This window comes from Sphaeramia orbicularis, chromosome 21, assembly GCF_902148855.1.
Source record: "Sphaeramia orbicularis chromosome 21, fSphaOr1.1, whole genome shotgun sequence".
Classification (NCBI taxonomy): domain Eukaryota; kingdom Metazoa; phylum Chordata; class Actinopteri; order Kurtiformes; family Apogonidae; genus Sphaeramia; species Sphaeramia orbicularis.
This window is the reverse complement of record NC_043977.1, coordinates 33,156,885-33,177,469: the sequence shown is the minus strand read 5'-3', so window position 1 is coordinate 33,177,469 and position 20,585 is coordinate 33,156,885. Positions and strand designations below refer to the sequence as shown.

The 20,585-nt window shown below is 36.7% G+C and overlaps 2 protein-coding genes across 6 annotated transcripts in view; one reads left to right on the top strand and one right to left on the bottom strand.

The window, feature by feature from the left end:
- The first annotated feature begins 1,701 nt into the window (after positions 1–1,701).
- Positions 1,702–14,955, top strand: gpr161b (G protein-coupled receptor 161b). The gene is made up of 6 exons (XM_030125818.1): positions 1,702–1,906; positions 4,426–4,816; positions 7,826–8,547; positions 8,683–8,790; positions 10,427–10,552; positions 12,637–14,955. The coding sequence occupies exons 1-6, from the start codon at positions 1,852–1,854 to the stop codon at positions 12,912–12,914; spliced, it is 1,680 nt and encodes a 559-aa protein (XP_029981678.1). The 5' UTR covers positions 1,702–1,851; the 3' UTR covers positions 12,915–14,955.
- A 2,388-nt stretch (positions 14,956–17,343) lies between these two features.
- Positions 17,344–20,585, bottom strand: part of dcaf6 (ddb1 and cul4 associated factor 6) — a 43,989-nt gene continuing 40,747 nt past the window's right edge. For all 5 annotated transcript variants that reach the window (XM_030124885.1, XM_030124886.1, XM_030124887.1 and 2 more), the window contains one exon: positions 17,344–18,018. In XM_030124885.1, coding sequence (XP_029980745.1) covers positions 17,960–18,018 — 59 coding nt within the window. In that variant the 3' untranslated portion in view covers positions 17,344–17,959. The remainder of the gene's footprint in view (positions 18,019–20,585) is intronic.

The window sequence follows — 20,585 nt, the reverse complement described above, 5'->3', positions numbered from 1 at the left end:
GATGTCGAAAAGGGAAAAGCATTTGAATATATAAGTTTAGGAAAAGAATACATAGATTTAAAGATACAAAGCATAATATACAGATAATAGTATAAAAAACTAAATAAATAAATAAAAATAACAAATCTAAAAAATATGAATAAATAAATACAACAGAGAGTTCAGTTAATATTAACCCTTTCATGCATAGTGGTCACTACAGTGGACAGTTATTCTCCAGCTGTTCTCTTGTATATTCATGGGTTTTGTTGTTTTAGTTCCATATCAACCAACACAGTGGACACTTATGTATCATTTTATAAACTGCAATTCATACCATTACTGTAACTTTGCTGTTCTTGATTGGTTCTTGAGTGGAAATCAATTGTTAATTGTTATTTTTTGCATGTTATCTCCATGAAGTGAGAAATAACTAGTATTAGAATATGTTAAAATGTGAGAAAACATCAGATTAGCTGCATTAAACATGGTTTCATTTCATTGTTTTCATATCGCTTAATGATATTGGGTTTTAAATACATGTTTCTTTGCTTCAAGAATAAAATTCATGGTGTAGCTGAGTGGACATTTTTGGAAATCTATGAAAAGAAAACCTCAATCTCATTGTTTTTTTCATGTCTAAGGAGTAATAAAAACACTCAAAAAAACAAACAAACAAACAAACAAACAAACAAAAAACCCTCAACTAAGATTCTCATAACTCATGCATGAAAGGGTTAAAGAATTGTTTATAAATAGCCAGGGTGTTAGAGCTTATTTTTATTTATTTATTTATTTATTTAATTTTATTTATTTATTTATTATTTTTTAAATTCTAAAGATTTAATATAATTTTCAAATTCCAATAGGAAGATTTTAAAATTTGGGTGTGTTTAGTATATTTATTTTTATGTATATGAAATTTTCCAAATAAGATGAACAAATTTACAACAAATTCTAAACTGTGAATATCATGTTTAAAATATGTAATTACATTTTGGGATGTTTTAGTTATCTTTTTATTACTTTTAGATATGATATATTTTTCAATTTTGGACCAGAAATTAGAAGAATGTTCACATAAAAAGAATAAGTGTAGAGTAGTTTTAGAGTAAGAATGACAAAAGTTACATATTTCTTCCACATCAGAAAATCGAGACAAAATAGCGTTTTGTAAAATCTTGAGATGTAAAATTCTAATTTTGTTAGTAATACAGTATTTATATGGTACAAGTGAAATACCTGGTTGGTCAGTCACTGTTGTTTTTATTTGGGTCATCAATGCTGAGTCAACTAGAGCGCGCCCCCGTTTGGACAAAGGCGGTACAGCATCTATTTTCTGATTGGTCGACTGTTAATGTGACGTTTGAGTGCGGGAAGCTTTGATCTCCGTGGGTGGTCCAGATGGATGAAAACGATGCTACTTCATTCATAAACACTGTCACCTGTCATTAAACAATTACACACGCTCACATTGACAGAAACAATGACAACACGACTATATTTTCATCCGAACTGAGCTAAATATACTTTTTGTATTCATCCCAAACACAGCCTTAGTTATTTTATTTACAAGGAGCGGTCTGTATGTAAGTTAGTTAGCCGTCCAGAAATGCTAATGCTAATGCTAAGGTGGTGAGTGAAGTCAGTTGTGAAGGCGACCACCCACACACACATACACACACACACACAGGCTGACAGAGTGGAGGCTGAGGTGGGAGGAGGACGCCATTGCAGCCGCAGCTGGCCGTCTGTGAGTCGGATGAGGAGGGACAAACGGTACGAAACTCTACCATGTCGAGGGACTTTCGAAGATTTTTCAGACTCGGCAATCAGTTACATGGTCACATTGTGGAAACCGAGAAGTAATGGATGGTTTGCCTCTTCGGAGGAGAAAATGCGGAGCCCCGACACCGAACCAAAGCAGGTAAAAACGGATTAGTGTGTTTTCGGGGGACAATGGGAGAAAGTTTGAGCTAACCTCGGCTAACTAACGGTGGTTTTAGCTACCTACCGCTAGCGAACTGAGACTAGTGGGCACAACATGAAGTCTAGTCAAAGTTAACTTGAGTCAGGATTGAACAGCTCTGAAAACAAAACACACTAATGGATACACTCTGCATGTCGACAACTTCAAATAAAAGACAAGTACTTGAGATGTCTGGAAAAGTAACACATCTCTGTAATTTAATGTTAACTAGCGCAACTTAGCTAACTGGCTCTTTGGTCAAATGAGAGACACATTTCCTCTCCTGCGCCCATAAAACTTGAGCTTTTAGTTGTGAAGGTTTTTACTATTTTAGTCACTGAATCTGGTGTAAAATCAGTCAAAGTAAAGCTTTTCTTGTGTCACTGGTTTTCGGTGCGCAGACAAATGCCCACAACTTTATTTCGTAATATTTTATTAGCAACAAAAGTAACAAAATTATATACATTGTTAGGGTTAGGGTTAGTATTTGCATGCTTCATATAGTTCCCCCTTTGGAATAATGCCATACTACAAATTGTGGGCATTTGGCTCTTTTTTCATTAAGTTTGTGGGCATTTGTCATGGAATCCTGGTTTTCATCACTCTTGAGAATAGTGAGAAGCTAATTACTCCTTTGAGTATCAGCAACAACACAATATTGTAAAAATATGCAACTTAGAGTAAATAAAATGGACTCTCATTGTAAAGGTACTACTGTCATTCTTCAGTCACTGCCACTGTTTAAAGCTAAGAATGAAAAGTAATAAATATAAAACTTTGTAGAAATGTGTTGTGCAATCATACTGCTCATATGTGTGCCTTTTAAACTGACCCCAACAACAACTACAGATTTTTTTTATTTTTTTTTATTGAATTCTGTGTAATGAACAGTAACACGGTGCACAGTGGGTCTGCATGATTCAGATAATGATAAACCACATATGATCTATACCACAACTAACCTAGCTCTTCCTGTTCATTTCAGTGCAATAAGAAAATTACATTTCCTGTAAACTGGTTCCTTTCTGAAATCCATCACAGTGAATAAGTCTGTCAAATGTTAAAGGTAATTTATGTGTCATAAGATCATGCTGCATGAGCGTCTTAAATCTTAGTGGTGTAAGAAGTATTCAGATCCTTTACTTAGCACTTGTACTAATACCACACTTTGTGATAATCCACTGCAAACAAATGTTCTGCTGTAAAACCTTACTTCAGTAAAAATATGCAAGTATAATCAGCCAAGTGTACTTAAAGCGGTCATTGTGCAGTAAAATGGTTGCTGTCAGTGTTTCACTGTGAGGTAGTAGGTTTTTGGAGTCATATTAATGTCTATGTTGTATTTTACTGTTGTAGATGTTCAAGGCTGAACTAATTTAACTACTTTATACAGTGTTGGGTAGTTTAATCTATGGTAAAGCAGCATATTCTGTTCTATATTCTAACATTTTATGTCAGTCATTGTTATGTGAGGACCATGTGTCCCTAAGGTTACGTTCAGGCTGCAGGAAAATGTGGCCCAAATCGGATTTTTTTGCCCATATGTGACCTATATCTGAACTGTGAAAGACAGTTTGAACAGCACAAATTCAATTTTTTTCAAATCCAACCCAGGCCACTTTCATATGTGGTCCTAAATCCAATATGTATCCGATATTTTGCAATGCGACTTCAGTCTGAACGGCCAGGTTGCATTTATCTGACCTTTATGTCACTGAAATGCGACAAACATCACAATTTTGCATCCCAGGAGTGTAACTTCCGTAAACACAGTGCGTGCCTGTGTAGTCATGTATTACAACAGGAGCTCTTTTGTGCATGTGGGTCACTTCAGGGTTGCATTGAATTTATACTCAAAACTGATAGAAGTCGCATTTAATGTGGAATATGAACGAGCACACAAAAAAATCGGATTTCACCAGAAAATTCTAATTGTACATTAAGTCCTGCTGTCTGATCGTAGCCTAAGTCAACTTTTCTTAAAAAATGTGTCTTTAGGTTTGTGTCAAAGCATTTTACAGCCAATTGTGGGGGATTTTAAAGACTTTATATAGTTTAAGAATTAGGAGAATCTCAGCCCATAAAGGAACATTTTGTCTTTCAGTTTCTCATAAACACTTAAAATCAGCAGGTTTGGACATAGTTTTCACTGGACAGGAAGATGATGAAAACCTGTGGTCTGAAAAGTAACTATTAGTAGATCAGTCAGTAAATGGAAAGTTATTGGCTACAGTTTTGTTAGAACATCAAATATTTGTTTAATCAAATCTAAACCAAAAATCCAAGAAAATTTGATCCCATCTACTAAAAGTGGAGGCTTTGCCTGTTTTCCTAAATATATGATTATATATGAACTTTCTCAGTGTGTCTGCTGAAACATGCATCGCACTGGTGTTTTTTTTTTTTTTTTTTTAACAGAAGATTTAGCAATGCATTACTAGTATCCTCATACATCTGTTTCCGTTTGTCCTCTGCAGCAGCCTCATACTGTTCCCTCACCAGTCCAATGGCCCAGTCTCTCACCATGAACACCAGTAGAAACTGCACTCCAGTGGGAAATGGTGAGGGTCTGGCAGCCCTGGAGTCTGTATCCATTGTGACCATCACACTCCTTGCCTGCCTGGGGAACCTCGTGATTGTGGTGACCCTCTATCGCAGGCCTTATTTGCTCACTCCCAGCAACAAGTTTGTGTTCAGCCTGACCCTGTCCAACCTGCTGCTGTCCATGCTGGTGCTGCCATTTGTCGCCGTCAGCTCAGTGAAGAGAGAGTGGGTGTTTGGTGTGGTGTGGTGCAACTTCACTGCTCTGCTCTACCTGCTCATTAGCTCTGCTAGCATGTTGACGCTTGGAGCTATTGCCATTGACAGGTTAGTGACAAACATGGACTCTAACACCCACTGCCTCATCAATACAAATACAACCATTAGTGACTTGAATTCACTTTTAATCTGCTAAGAACACTTTAAATTGTGTGTGAATTTATTGGTGTAGTGGTGTTGCACAGTGGGATGGAACCTGTTGCATATAAGAAATGGTTGAGGTTACGTAACAAAATGTTGGTGATTACAAAGAAGTTACATCTTTTAGGCAAGGAGCTTGTATGCAAAATATAATTTTACTCGATTGCATATGGTTGTGATTTATTTTGGTGATTGTACTTTAAAATCAAGTTATTCCAATCTTAATCCAAGTTTTACTGATTTTGGAGTCTCTTATTTCAGGTTAGAACTTTCAACAAAAAACAGTAATCAGTCTTGAGTCCTTTTGATGATTACACAGGACACATCTTCCTTAGAACTCTAATGGAGCAGAGCTTCACAAAAATGACTTTGTTAAAAATGCTAAAAAAAACAAAACAGAACAATAATTACTAAGTCACAAAAGCTTTAAATTAGCAAAAGCATGCAGTATAAACATATAAAAGAACATTCATAAAACTAAAGATAACAACAAACATTAAAAATAAAGACTGTAAAACTATACTAACCACAGGGGAGATAAAAGCCAGTTACAATCAGTAAGTCGTTTTAACTGCATACACAGAGACAATAAGTGTTGTTTTATATATATGACATCTGTAAAATATTAGCAGTGGTTGCCTGATTAAGTCTGTCATGACTAGGAAAAGTTGACCACAAACTCTACATTTATAAACTCTGCATTTATTTGTAAGTTGCACTGAAACATGCTCTATGTGACACACAATTAGGCATCAGAATAACTTTACTATAAAATAAACGGCAATAAAAATGAGAGGATTTAGTTTATTTAGTGTTTGTAAAACAGATTAAAATACATTCATGCTTACAAAACAGTGAAAGTTAGTTTCTGTCATGTATTTGTCTCAGGTCAATATGTAGTGGTTAAAGTTGGTTAACCACACATTTAAGTGGTGGTATTTTCTGGAGATTTTCCCAGCTCAAGTGACAAGCATTAGAAAGGCTTAAATAAAGTAACTGGACTTGACATGAATGCAGCATTTCTCTGCAGAGGTCACACTTCTATTACACTTTTTGGAAAAGAGAAATAAAACATTCATCATAGATACATTTATTATAATCTACTGAAGTCAGCCTGAAATGTTAGGGGATATTTAGTGTGATTTTAGAAGTTTGCTCAGTCTTTGAAATGTTCTACTCTTAAGTAATTGTTGTGAGTATTTTGTCCTTCTGTTTGTTTGTTTTTATGATAGTACCTGATGAATTAGTATGAAGTGTTTCAAATGATGTATTTTAAAATTTAACACAAATATTCACCATTTATCATTGATGAGCATGCTTATCAGTAATGTAAGTTATTTTTTAACATATTACTCTGTAACATCTATCCAGACAATAACTAAACTTTGACTCTGGCACATTCTCTAGTTTTGTCTAGTTTTGCAAATTCCGATGGTTAAAAGAATTAAAAAAGGCAGCACATCTCATATTTCAAAGTCAAACCACATTACACACATTCATTTGGTTTATATCTCACAAAAAGTACAAAAGACAAACATTAAAGTGATCTAATAAAAAATTGAAGGTTTTCCTTTTATTTCTCAAAGCTGGAAGTGTTTGGAAGTATTGGAAGTATTTTTTACAGATGTATTTCAGTTGAAATCAGGAATTACAAACAACTTTGAAATGTGCAAAAGGTCCTGCTGTAAATTTACAATACAACATACAGTCTGTGCTGTTCTCATGGTTGTCCTAATTACCTTCAGCACCTTTGGGGATTTTTCATCACAGCCCCCCACATTCTGCTCTGTTTGCAGCTTTTTCACACCCTTATTAGGAGGCAGAAATGCAAGCTTTAGCTTTGCCTCTGTATAACAGCCTCTGTTTGTTTCAGGACAGAAGTCTCCTGAGAAAAGTGTTGAGTTTCTCCACTGGAGTGTTTCCTCTAGGGATGTAATCATTTTGGAATTCTGGGCCAGTACTGATGGATGAAATAATAATTTGGCTGATAGCTGACACAGATACCACTTGTTTACTTTGTTTTCATGTTTCAGTTAAAGTCACAGTTTACAGCAATGTTCTTGACTTAATCCTTAAAGACCCAGAACAATTTTTTTTGCGACTTCTGAATTCATTTTTCTCTACATTTAACTTTTCCTCAGTGATTTATCGTCATTTATTATTATATTGTCCTTTGCATTTTGCTTTTTTTCCAGTGAAAATCGGGTATTTTTCTATATTTAATTTACGGATCATGTAGATGTTCATAAAACTGAGTGTAAATTTAAAGGTTATTATGTAAAAACAGAAAACTGAAGAAAAAGTGAATTTTTTTCAGTAAAATATATCATTAACTAAACATAAAAACAAGTGTCTACAGCCATTGTCAGTTGTCAAACTACATGGATTTTACTGGTGAATCAATGATGCAGAAGGTGATGGTGTTTCCTTGTTCACTATAGAGCTTCTTAATGTCCAAATAGGTCATATCTGATGATGATGAGAAGCTGAGGAACTGCATTTTACCTCAATTATTTACATGTATTTGTAGAATTAGTGCTGCATCAGTTATTAAATGTTTTAGATCAGTAAATGCTTTTGATCAACAGTGACTGTCAAAGTTTTTTTGGGGTTAAACTAACTTGTTTGGTGCCACACTCACCATAATAAGAGATGTACAGCGCAGTACAGAGCACGGGCCACTTTAGGCATGAAACTACTTACAAAAATACTGAAACTGACTCAATGCAACCAAAACAGAAGTGGAGTGCAGCTGCTGTCGTATGCTGTGGCTGTGCTGGAATCAGTCAGGAAACTCACAGAGCAGATAAACATCATGCATCACATTATCAGTCAAAGTCATCTTATTTGCAGATAGGAAAAAAGTTAACTATTCTCCGGTTGGTGCATCACTAGTTTCGTCTCTCATCCTAACAGATACTACGCTGTGCTCTACCCCATGATCTACCCCATGAAGATCACGGGCAACAGGGCGGTCGTGGTCATTGCCTACGTGTGGTTACACTCCCTGGTGGGCTGCCTGCCTCCTCTGTTTGGCTGGTCGTCTTTTGAGTTTGACTGTTTCAAGTGGACCTGTGTTGCTTCTTGGCACAAAGAGCCGGGCTACACGGCCTTCTGGGTCACCTGGTGCATTCTCCCGCCTTTCATCATCATGCTGGCCTGTTATGGCGTCATTTTCCGTGTCGCCCGCACAAAAGCTCGAAAGGTACATTGCGGGACAGTCGTCGTGGCCCAGGATGACAGCACTGGAAGTCAGAGAAATGGACGCAAGAACTCAAGCACCTCGACCTCCTCTAATGGAAGCCGGCGGAGCCTTATCTACGCTGGCAGCCAGTGCAAGGCCTTTGTCACTATCTTAGTGGTGATCGGTACTTTCCTCATGACCTGGGGGCCGTACGTTGGGGTGGTGTGCACAGAAGCATTGTGGGGGCAGGGCCGTGTGTCCCAGTGGTTGGAGACTTTAGTGGCATGGCTGTCCTTCTGCAGCGCTGTGTGCCATCCACTAATCTACGGTCTATGGAATAAAACAGTGAGGAAGGAGCTGCTGGGAATGTGTTTTGGAGATCGCTACTACAGAGAGTCATTCGCCACACGGCAGAGGACGTCACGCCTCTTCAGCATCTCCAACAGAATCACAGGTGGAAGCAGCAACTTACTTATCATTCAAGCATTGATATAATTGTCTGTGTGGATTTCTGATCAGTTCATTTTAAGATACAAAATCTACCAAAAAGTGCTGTTTAGGTGTGATTTCATGTGTTGTGTCCTTTCAGATTTGGGTATGTCCCCTCACCTGACGGCCATGTTGGCTGGTGGAGGCCAGCTGATGGCGCCTGGAAGCAGCACAGGAGATACTGGCTTCAGTTTCACTCAGGACTCATGTGAGTGTTACACACAGGAGTCACAGGGAACGGAGGAATAGTCTTGGTGTATCCCAAACCCCTGTGTCATCCTGTGTCTTCAAAACATTTTTTCTTGACATATCTGGGAAATGTGTTGAGGTCAAAGAAATATTTAAAGGACAGTTACTTTATATGCTGCTTCTGTAGGAGGCTTTATCTTCTTTCCTGTGTATCCTAAACCAGACATTTCTTCACGTCGGCTCAGATGACAGGACTCATTCACATATTTTCTCAGTTTGTCTCCTTTGCATATTTTCCTTGACTCTTGTCTCATTTCCTCAATGGGAGGGACTAAGACAGCAGGAAAAGTTGTAAGTTAGGGAAACATGGATGTAATCAAGTAAACTGGGGTGGACCCTTTGTGTTCTTAATAACATGCTAACCATGAACTGATCTCATAGACTGTCCTCACAGCTATTATCCAAGCTATTATACCAGGAAACTAGATATTTCTGTAAAATGTCAGACTATCATATTTACACATACCAGTTACTTAGTTTATCTCTTAACTTGAGTGTAACTGGGACTAAAATTTACTGTGCATGTTTTGTTCTGAGGGTTCACGTCCTAAAGTCTTTTTAGTTGAAGTGATTGTAGACAGAAAGAAACACAGCATCTGCAGATCCTTACACATTTCATGAACTCAATTTATAAATATCAGAGTTGGGGTTAGTTTTAATTTTTAATTTTGTGAGTCTTAATTTTGTCTTAATTCCCACAAATATTTTATCTAATTTCATTCATCCATCTTTTTTTTTTTTCTATTTTTTTTGTTTCAAATGCTTCTTTATGAATGTGTGTATTTCCAACAAATCTCCCACATCCCACTCATCCTTTTTACCTAACACTTAAACTTAAGCAAAACATTTATTAACCTAACTAACTCTTATAACATATACATTAAACCTACCTCTGCATAGGACCACATATATACTACTTAACTTTATATTTACCTACAATGCTTGAAAACAAAAATGACCTGGTCATGCTTTTGGTTAAAATTCTTTCAAAATAGGAAGAATATTCTAACATTTAAGAATCAGTGAGTGTTTAACATTTTTAATCTTGATAAATTACATAAATAATTAATTTCTTTGTTATAGGAATTATTTTATGTGTTAGTTTATGCGTAGATTAATTTACAACTAACACATAAACTCCACCATGTTCAGTTTTATAGTCATGCTCTTTTTCATTTCACTATGTTAAGCTGATATTTTGCAACAAGTGAGCTGGACTCAAGCTGCACCACATTACTGGCACTTTTGTTGATACAGTTACATTTTCCTCTTCCTATTGTGTCAAACTCAACTGTTGGATCTTTAGTAAAGGGAATTAAAGTCATACGTGACTTTCGAAAGCTGCAGGAGTTGCATCACACTCCTGAAGTTTTATTAGTCATATTCACATTCCTGTTTTGCAGCTCATGTATTTGTTTGAGGAAGTTATGGAGGCAGGGCAAGTAACGTCATGTACAATTTAAAGAAAAGTTCGATTACACAAGTGTGAGTGATCAAAATGTGATACACTTCAACATTTTCTTTTTTTTTTTTTTCTTGTATTTGTGATTATGGTGACCTACTGCTTTGGGTTACCTTTTGTTTTATCCGTGCAGGTACAGATGTGATGCTGCTGGATAACTTCTCTATAGATGGCTCCTCCCACCTGCATTACCATGGAAACCAGTCTGGGAAGAGGAGGAGCTCGGTCACCTTTGAAGACCAGGTGGAGCATTCCAAAGGTATCCGTCACGTCAGCGTTCAGAAATGACAGAGGGGAAACAAAAAACTCATAGAGGTTGAAACATGAGGCACTAGTTCAGTGTGAGACGTAAAAATCTAACTCACTGACACATGAATTTAGGGCTGTGTGATTAACCAAAATCTCATCTTCTGATATCAGTCATGTCACATCTAGATAATAAAACAGATCAGGAGAAAGCACATCTTCTCTAAATCCATAAGTAACTAATAGTTATTTTTACTGATGATTGATCTATCATTTATTTTCTACATTGATCACATAGTTGTCAGGACTGAATATGGGAAGACAGTGTAACGTGTTGATTCATATTTTACTTAACTCAGATGATCATCTCAAATGTAGTGTTTACTCTACAACCCACTGAACCTCAGTTTATTGCCAAAGAAGAGTAAATAACCTAGAAGATCTTAAAATCTAAGAAACTGGAATCTGAGGACTTATTTTTATATTCTAAAATCTTGATTAATTTAATAGTTGACAGATAATTCTTTGTTCCATCAAAGTCATGAGTAAAAGCCTATTTCTTATTACAACTAGAAGCACTCGGAGAGCGCAGACCTCCGCCAAGGCTGATCAGTGCCCCCCCCGTGGGCCCCCCCACGCCAAGGAGGTTATGTTTTTGCCAGGGTTTGTCTGTCTGTTTGTTTGTTTGTCTGTCCATTAGTGTGCAACATAACTCAAAAAGTTATGGACAGATTTTGATGAAATTTTCTGGTCTGCGCCCCCCCCGTGGGCCCCCCCCCACCCCCGATCACCACCAAAATTTAATCATTTCTTCCTTATCCCGTTTCCAACAAACCCTGAAAATTTCATCAAAATCTGTCCATAACTTTTTGAGTTATGTTGCACACTAACGGACAGACAAACAAACAGACAGACAAACAAACAAACCCTGGCAAAAACATAACCTCCTTGGCGGAGGTAATTATACTGTATATTCAAGACATTAAAAGCACTTAGATTTTTCTTGTTTTTATTCAGAATCATTGTGCAAGTTTTCAGTTAAGCTTATAACAGTGTAAAATATTGATGTATAAGATTAATGCACAATACCTATTATTCTGTCATAAGACTGCACAATATCAAACATGGAGTAAAAATAACAAAGCTAGTTGAAAACATTTTAGGTGAAAACAGTAAAACAGGTCTGTGGTATCCATGCACCAAAAGTACCTGTTCTTCCAGTTGATGGGCCATGAGCTGTTGTGAAGACACTGTCATCGCAACATTTGTCACTGTATACACTGTCCTCTTAGAAATTTCTTCAGTCTTCTCTGACACTACTGGTAATTTTTTATGTGGCTTCCTTGGGACAATGTCTACAAAGTTTTTTCACAATTTTGAGAAATTTTGATTTGTTAAAATTTTAGATGATTTTTGCCTCTACTTATGGTGGGCCATATTTTCATGGCTTATACAATGGAAGTGGTTAGAGATATCAATATAGTTACTATTGAGCACTGATAGGAAGTCATATATGGACTTTCATTTAGTTAGTTGAGTTGTCCTCCAGTGAAAGTTCCACCCACTTCTGTTGAGAGATGGATCTCCTGCATCAAGACCACAGGACTCTAACATAGCAGCAGAACCTGACAACCTCGCAAACTGAAGTTGTTATTGATTCTTGATAGAATGTGCCAGTGAGATACAGAGTCATTGGTCCTATTTTTTTTGTCTTGGTGGGCTGGAGGCCTTGATCCGGCTAAGAATTTCCACATTCTATGCCACATTCACCCACGTCCTTGTTTGTGCACTTTCATGGTAATCTGCTGTCTGCATCTTTTCTGTGCAGAGGTATGCAGAACGTCATCTAAGCGGTGAAAAACATCCAATAAACCATGTGTTTTGCTCTGCAAAGAGATAACCAATCGAGTGTAATATGAACAACAAATACATCTCTTCCCCTCAGACCACACTGTCACTGGTTAATTTCAACCTCTGAATACAGTTTGAATTTTGTGCCTTATAGATTATCTGTGCAGATTTCACAAAATTTTGACACATATTAATAAATAGTTATTATATTGTGCACAATATTCATATCAGCCTTTTCCTCTTCAGCTGAAAATAACAACACGTCCTCAGTCCAAGTCCATGCAGAGGTGCACAAATCCCTGGACAAGTTTGCCTCGTGTCTGGCGAAGGCTATAGAGAGTGACGCCAAGCTGACCCTCTTTGGAGAGGATTTAACTTCACCAGGGGGGCTGTTCACCACCAGGGCAGCACCAAGACCCCGATACATGGATGGTCAGAGACTGAGGTTGGAGAGTATCGATGAAGGGATTGTCAAAGATGACCGAGAGGAAGAAGAGCAGGATGTGGACGAAAAGCCGATCTGAACACACCTGAACTGTTCCCTGTGTGGGTACGTCACAGACCCTCCTCATTTCCACCCCCTTCATCTGCAAATACCATATTCTGAGACATGGTACAGTTTATGAAGTCTGGTCTCTACATGAGAGCTTCATACTTGAAATTATTAGGAAATGCTGAGAAGCAGATGATTCATTCCATGTTGGACCAAGTGTACGACGTCTTTTGTATCGATGATGTTAGCGAATAGGAAACTTTAACTACTGTAAACCTAAATGGTCTGATTGTTGTAGTAATATGTTTACTACTATATACTATAGGTGCCTTGTTCTTGCAGTTTGTGGGAACGTCATTGGAACTGGGCAGTTTAGGAAATATATCTTCTCTAAAATGTTTTCTAGAGAATAAGAAAAAGTTAGATGTTTCAAGCTCATATTGGCTCTTGTTCAAGTACAAACAAAACCTTTTTCCATGAACAGGAACCTCGTTCTGGTGTTGCCTGGTGCTAGAGCTGGTTCAGAGTTGGTTCAACAACTGGTTTCCTCCATGAGTCTCATCATTAGCTGCTACATTGGTTTTGTTTAGATTCGTGAGAAATTACATTAAATAATTTTTATTATGTGTGCTTATGTATGTGTATTATATGTGCAAGTTTCATATCTGAAAATATGAATCTCAGTTTCACAAAAAATAATATACCACCTCTTGAACACATAATTCAGTGTAGTAAAACAGGTTATAGAAAGGTTTGTGAGACTTTTCAAAAGTTTGCTTTACATTTTGTCAAAATTCAGCAATTAATCTGTCAGTTCTTTTCTTTTTTATTTAAATTTTTTTAACAGAGGTTAGAAAGTGATGAAAGTTTTCATCAGTGTTTTCCAGAGCCCAAGATGATGTAATGTTTTGTTACACATGCCAAAGATATTTGGTTTGCAATCTGAATACTATATATGAATATAGTATTTATGATTAAGAAGCTTTAATCAGAGACTCCAGACTTCTTTCTAAACAACAAACGAAAAAATAATCTTAAACTGGTTGCTACTCATTGATGGATGGAGGAATCTGGATAATTATTCAGCCTCTTACACCAACAGTTCTTGGTTGTTGCACCAGCTCTGATCAGTCACGGTTAGTGAGACAGAGCCAGTTTGAGTCTGAAAACACTACTTTAAGTGTAGAAATGACAGCGCAGGGCTTTAATGAAGAAAAAATATGAAAGGGAGAAGATGTTTGGGTTCCCTGTCTTCTAGAATAGCTGACAACTATGACTGAATAGGAAATGAAATGGTATTACAAGAAAAAAAGAATAATTTGGACAAGTAAATTTGAGATGCAGAGATGTGGTACTTGTTGCCCAGCTTCGAGCTCCATCACAGAACAGAACTTTGTCAGTATTATGGGTTCTGACAGAGTGGGATGTGTTATTTATCTTACTGTGTAGGTTCCTGCTGTGACACAGGAACAGTCCTGACATTTCATGAATATCTGCTTGAGAAAACTGTGGACACACTCCGTAATTGCACTTGACACATGCAGTTTGTACTCGTTTTAATAGAAACCACTCATTATTTTATGTCAGAAGGTGATTGTTATTGTGTTTGTCAGTGATTTATCGCGTCCATGGTAACATATTATAAATGAAGGCCAAAATGTCATCGTGTCATTTTATTAGCGTTTCAGATTTCATGATGAAAATCCATCGACAGCAAAACACGTTACGTTCTGTGTTATTATATCGGGAATATACTCATCAAGAATCTGGATTGCATCTGGAAGTGAGACTGGTCTTAAACTAGAACACTGTGTGAATAGTTGAACATGTGGTTGGTCTTTACCAGGAATAATTCAAGGAACGCAGGATATTTGTAAAAATGATACTTTAGCCATTTTTGGTGCTTCAGTCTTACCTCGTATTTTAATATTATGTCTGGATGGTACTACTTTTATAAGGAAAGCTATACGCCTGAGAAGAAATGTAACTTTTTCTACAATAACTATTAATACAAATATTTTGCATTACAGTTTTGTATTAAGATTCTTTTATTAAATTTTTTTCCAACAGTGTGTTTGTTGTTTTCGCTGCTGTGTGTGTGAGTCCCCTCTAATGTTTCCTCAGATGTCCATTAAATCTGAAGTCGTAGGTGAAAGACATAAGACACAAACATAATTCACACTTCCAAATGCAGGAGTTAAAACATTTTTGTTCTCAACTCTAAAATAGCATTAATACCTAAACATGTTTTTGTCATTGTAGGTGAGTCAGACACAGGTGTATAGGCAGGTATGAAAAACCAGGAAGAGTCATGGAGTTCAGCAGGTGAGAGCAAATGTCAGATGTTTTTGTGTGAAAGAGCAGACCTGGAGAACGGGAAGAACTCCTTGGTAGTTCTTCCCGGTTTAACTGGACTAGTTTATTTTTTATTTATTTATTTTTGTCCGTATTTGTTCTTTGATTGCCATTTAGTATTAACTTCCTATCTGTTTACCTGTTTGATGTATGTTTGTCCCTTGGCTGTTTATTGTAAAGCGTCTTTGAGTACTTACAAAAGCGCTATATAAAACCAATTTATTATTATTATTATTAGTTTTGAAAATGTTTCGTCTCACATCCAAGAGACTTCTTCAGTTCTAACAACTGCAGTCCATCTTCGCTTGGAAGAAAAGGGACACTCCTTCAAGGACAGCATGTCAGAATATTGGCCAGAGAAGACAAATGGTTTGAGAGAGGCGTCAAAGAAGCCATTTTTGTGAAAGTGGAAAACAGAGGTGGTGGTCTGAGACAGTACTTACCAAAAACCTTTAACACCATTTTAAATAACATTCCCAAACAGTGTTCAACCAACAACCTTCCACACCCGGACTCACCTGAAACCAAACAAACCCCCCCTGAAGGATTTGGACAGTGACCCACTCATCTGGTCAACGACCCTGAAACTGACGCACAATACCCATTAACGACCCTACCCCCAGGGTCACACCCCCGCCTTATGACCCTAACCTTTAAATTGGGACTAACACCCACACAGACCACCCCCCTGCAGGTTTATAAATCCAGTTTCCCCCACCACTTATTAGAACTGAAGAAGTCTCTTGGATGAGAGGTGAAGTCCAGTTGAACTGAGAAGAACTACCAAGAAGAATGATGACCTGGAGAAATGAGAACCTACACAGACATGTCTGAACGGTCACACCACAGGTTTAAAGATAACCGCGTTAAAGCATTATTTATTTTTTGAGTTGATAAATTGGCTCGGTTTGACCTGATGCTTGAAAATCAGTAACACTTAGAAACAAGTAAAAAAAATCTGAATCTTTGGCCTGAAAATGTATTAAAATGTCTATTATTGAAGTCTTAAACAGTGGATTATGAAGAGAACAGGACTTTTATGCATGAGCTGAATGAACTTCAGTCTCTAAATTGGGTTTTGGGGAAGAAATGTAAACTTTCAAGCCAAACTAACATGGAACCAATAAACAATCAAGTAAACTGCAACGCCAACATTAGAAGGATGTAGAAAAAATTAAATGGCAATTAATAAATTCATTTATTTTACATATAATTCTAAGACTTCTATGTTTTGTACTTCCCATCATTAACTGTCAAATAATAAAAGATGAAATGCATTTATAATGGTCTTGAAATTCATGAGGTTGAAACCTGTAGGAAGCATGTGTTCTCTTTGGAGTTTGTACAAGTATTTATTTAATGAAGTTCAACAAAACTGGAGTATTTGAAGTGAAAATTAAAAGCACTCTCAAAAAGTTTGAGAATAGCAACTACTCCTTTCCTATATTGTGATCACAGCAAAAAAAAAAAAAAACATATATATTTTGATATTGATGTTCCTTAGAAAGAAAGAAGATCCTTGTCTTAATCTTTGGCCAATAGCCTTCATCTTGAAAAAGTGAGGAAAACGATTTAATAAGATTTGCTCCTTGTCTCTGAGCTAAAGGAAAACCCTCAGTGGGCTCATTGGATGTTCCATTTGTATTGTTTGCATTCTTTTCTATAAAAACCTTTGTCAAAATTGGAGGGAAGGTGTTTTTTCTATTTTATTGATAATTATTGTATTGTTTTGCTAAAAGAAACTATTATTTTGTCCTTGATAAGCTTTTTTACATTAAATATTCCTTGATTGGAAATGGCATAATGCAACTGTTTTTCAGATAATTTTTTTAAGGGAAGAGGATAGCTTTTTGTTTTTTTAAGTAAAACTGTGAAACTCATCCTCTACAGATGATAAAAATGCATTGCTGGGTCTCAGGAGGATATTTTTTATATAAAAGAAAAGGGTTGCAGAAGAAACGATCCTGGTCCCAGAGAATCTTTGAAATATTTTCTGAAAACATGAGGGAACCACTTCCAAAACATCATCCATCCTGAAATCTGTCCCGTAACAGCGTCTGTGTGTGAAGTCGACTTGAAGACTAGATCTAGAATCACAGCAGGAATCTGTTCACAAAGTACTGGTGTTTATTGTGGATGTGGTTGTAGTGTTGAACAGCCATTGTAAGCATTTGTCTTTTCTTTGAGGTGCCATGTAGCTTTATTTCCAAACAATGTAAAAGATTAATTTAATGACATTACCCTCTGCGGAGAAAAACCACCGCTTTGTTTCCTTTTTCTTCAAAAGAAAAAAAAAAAAGAAAAAAATTAAAGCATTCTGCAAGTAAAACTGCCTTTAACCTCCTTACGCAACTCCTGGAGCAGCACATCAACACTTTTTTTTAGCTTTGTGCTACAAATTGAAAATGTCACACATTAACACTGATCAGAGCTCACGTTCTCCTAACAAAAGAATATTGCACGTTAACATCCTTGCACATCACTCGCCGTTATTCTCACACGTAATATATACTGACGTCCTGCCGCTGCATTCACACAGATGTATAACCTCATACAGAAACATCGGTAAGAAAGTCACCTTAAAAAAAACAGGGGGGCTAGAAATTACACTAGTTTTCAAAAGGAGGTATTCTACACTATACTTGTACAAATCTCAGGTTTTTCAAGTGCTATACACCAAGAAGAAATAGTGTTTTAATTCCAAATAAACAGGCCGGTGGGCTACTGCTCGTCCTCGTTCTCCTGGCCCGAACCCTCAGAGCGGTCGCCCTCCAGTCGATCTGCAGAAAGGAGAATAATTTTCAGCTTTATTTGCCAAGTATGTAAACACACAGGGGACAAGTACAACAGGTAAGGAAAGTAAAATAAGAAAAATACTATATCCAGTCGCAGAAAAAAGTATTAGACCACCCTTGTTTTCTTCAATTTTTTGTTCATTTTAATGCCTGGTACAACTAAAGGTACATGTGTTTGGACAAATATAATGAGAACAACAAAAATTGCTCATAATAGCTTAATTTCAGAGCTGATATCTATCCATTTTCCATGTTTTCTTGATAACCTAAATCACTTCAGTTCGTACATCAATATCTATGGCATTGTACTGACAAAAACAGTGCTTTTAGACATTCCATGTTTTCTTTTCTGTCTGTTTTAGTCACATGATACACACAGGAGTTAGTACTTGATTGCATAACCATTGTTTTTGATGACTTTTTATAGTCTAATAATTTTTTCCGTGACTGTACATAAAAGAGAAATAATCAGGACTGCAGCTAATGTTCATCTTCAGTGTCATATTAAGCCGTTAATAATTTCTTGATTAAGTCTGTAAAATATTCAAAAAGTAGGTACTTGGTTTACTTGTGTCAGGACCAAGGTTATTATCGTTAACGAAAACTAATGAAATGTCAAAAACTAGAATTGTAAAAACATTTTCGTTAACTGAAATAAATACTATAAACTATAATTAAATGAAAAAAAAAAAAACATCACTAACTGAAACTGTATTGTGTCTTTACTAAACTAACTAAAACGTATAAAAATTATGGATAAAATTCCCTTCATTTTCATCTTTGTCAATGTCGGATTGATATAAAATTGATTTATTTCCCTCAAGCAATTTTAGCTGCTGGCACCATATGATATTTAATGGTCCGTCACTTGTGGTTTACAGTCGTCTTCTGGTCCCCACTCTACCGGGAAACATGGAGACTAAAGTTGGGAGAAAGCAGCAGAGTCCTGTCTGGGATTTATTTGAATACGGCAGCGAAGAAGATAAAAGATATAAAGAAACTAAAACTAAGCATTTAGAAAATAACGAAAACTAATACAAACTAGCAAACCTGCTCTAAAAACTAATTAAAGCTAACTGAATTAGAGAAAAACAAGTCAAAACTAAACTATAATGAAAAATCCCAAACTATTATAACCTTGGTCAGGACGACAAAACAAAAATTTCCACAGCAGGAAATTTACCAGAACTTTACCCAGGCTGTTTAAAAACCTCAGCACATCTCCACCGAAATTACCCAGGAAAAAAAAAAAACTGAACTTTCCCTGAAAAAGTTTCTGGGGGGTGGGGTGGGGTTCAGATTCCCCACAACTGTTGAGGGGCGGGGCTATGTGTTAAAGAACACTGATCGGTGGAACATTCTTGCAGCGTTCTGCACTTACAACGTTTAAGCCTGTGTTTGGCTACAAATGTGTTTATTCCATTTCTGCAAGCTTCACTTCATTTGTGTTTTGATAATGGAGCAAAAAAATGAAGCTACAAGAAGTAGGCGGATGATGACGTCCATTTGCTGAATACATTAAAAAGAATTTCAGTGGGGCTTCGACCAAGTCCAAATGACCAAGTCAGATTTGAATGAATTTCCCAGAACTTTGTGGAGAAGTGGAAACGCAAACCACATAGAATAACCAGGAATCCTTTTATCCAGGTTTATAAATTCCTGGAAATGAAAGTTATTAGGAATGTTGGGGGAAAGGTGAAATTACTCAAACCGATACGATCAGTTACAGTCAGGTCCATAAGTATTTGCAGTGTGACAGATTGGTTTACTTTTTGAGACTGAAGTGTGGACTTCTACATTTAATTATAAATACAGTACAGTGCAAAAGTCTTGGGTGGCCTTTAGGTTTGTTGTTTTGGCATGTGTCTTTATATCTAACAAATACGCCGGAAATGTGCGCACAGTATTGAAACACACAAAATCAGAACTAACTAGTTTCTACAGGTGAAGTCAGTGTTTAGTGTGAGTATTCATTTGTTTTGTGAAATGCATAACCACACATATGCGTTTGTCAGTCTTTGTGGTAATATATCTACAACAATATACAGCATTGTAAACAGTGTGAAAAGCAAAAATGCAAAAAATATGAACATTACAGAACCTATGGGATCCTCTGGACAGAAAAGGATAAAACCCCATGAAGCCTCTGGGATACTGTGAAGGTGTGTGATATAACACACGATTATTTAAGAAAACATCCAGAATCCAGTCGACCTAAATCCAAATGGACGTCGCACTAAACGCTGACTTTACCTGCAGAAGCTGCTAGGTCAGATTTTGTGTGTGTTTCAATACTGTGGACTTATTTCCTGCATATTTGTTGTTCAAAATAAAGACACACACCAGCTACAACCCCACAAAAACAACGACATTAAAGGCTTGTGCACGGTACTGTACCTTCATTTAAGCAGGTGAAATCCTCAGTGAGATTAAAAGTCTGTTTTCTAAGAATGACCTGGACCAGGGTAAACAAACTAAACAGAATTAGAACTAGAGATGTAACAAGTACAAACTGTAGAACAGCGAAATAAGGAACAACATTCAGACAGTCA

What these genes read in the sequence shown, in the direction of transcription:
- gpr161b (XM_030125818.1), top strand. Translation starts at nt 1,852, where the DNA reads ATGGTTTGCCTCTTCGGAGGAGAAAATGCGGAGCCCCGACACCGAACC. An exon ending in CATCTCCAACAGAATCACAG is followed by an intron (nt 8,548 to 8,682) that starts GTGGAAGCAGCA and finishes GTGTCCTTTCAG; the next exon opens with ATTTGGGTATGTCCCCTCAC. An exon ending in CCAGGTGGAGCATTCCAAAG is followed by an intron (nt 10,553 to 12,636) that starts GTATCCGTCACG and finishes TTTCCTCTTCAG; the next exon opens with CTGAAAATAACAACACGTCC.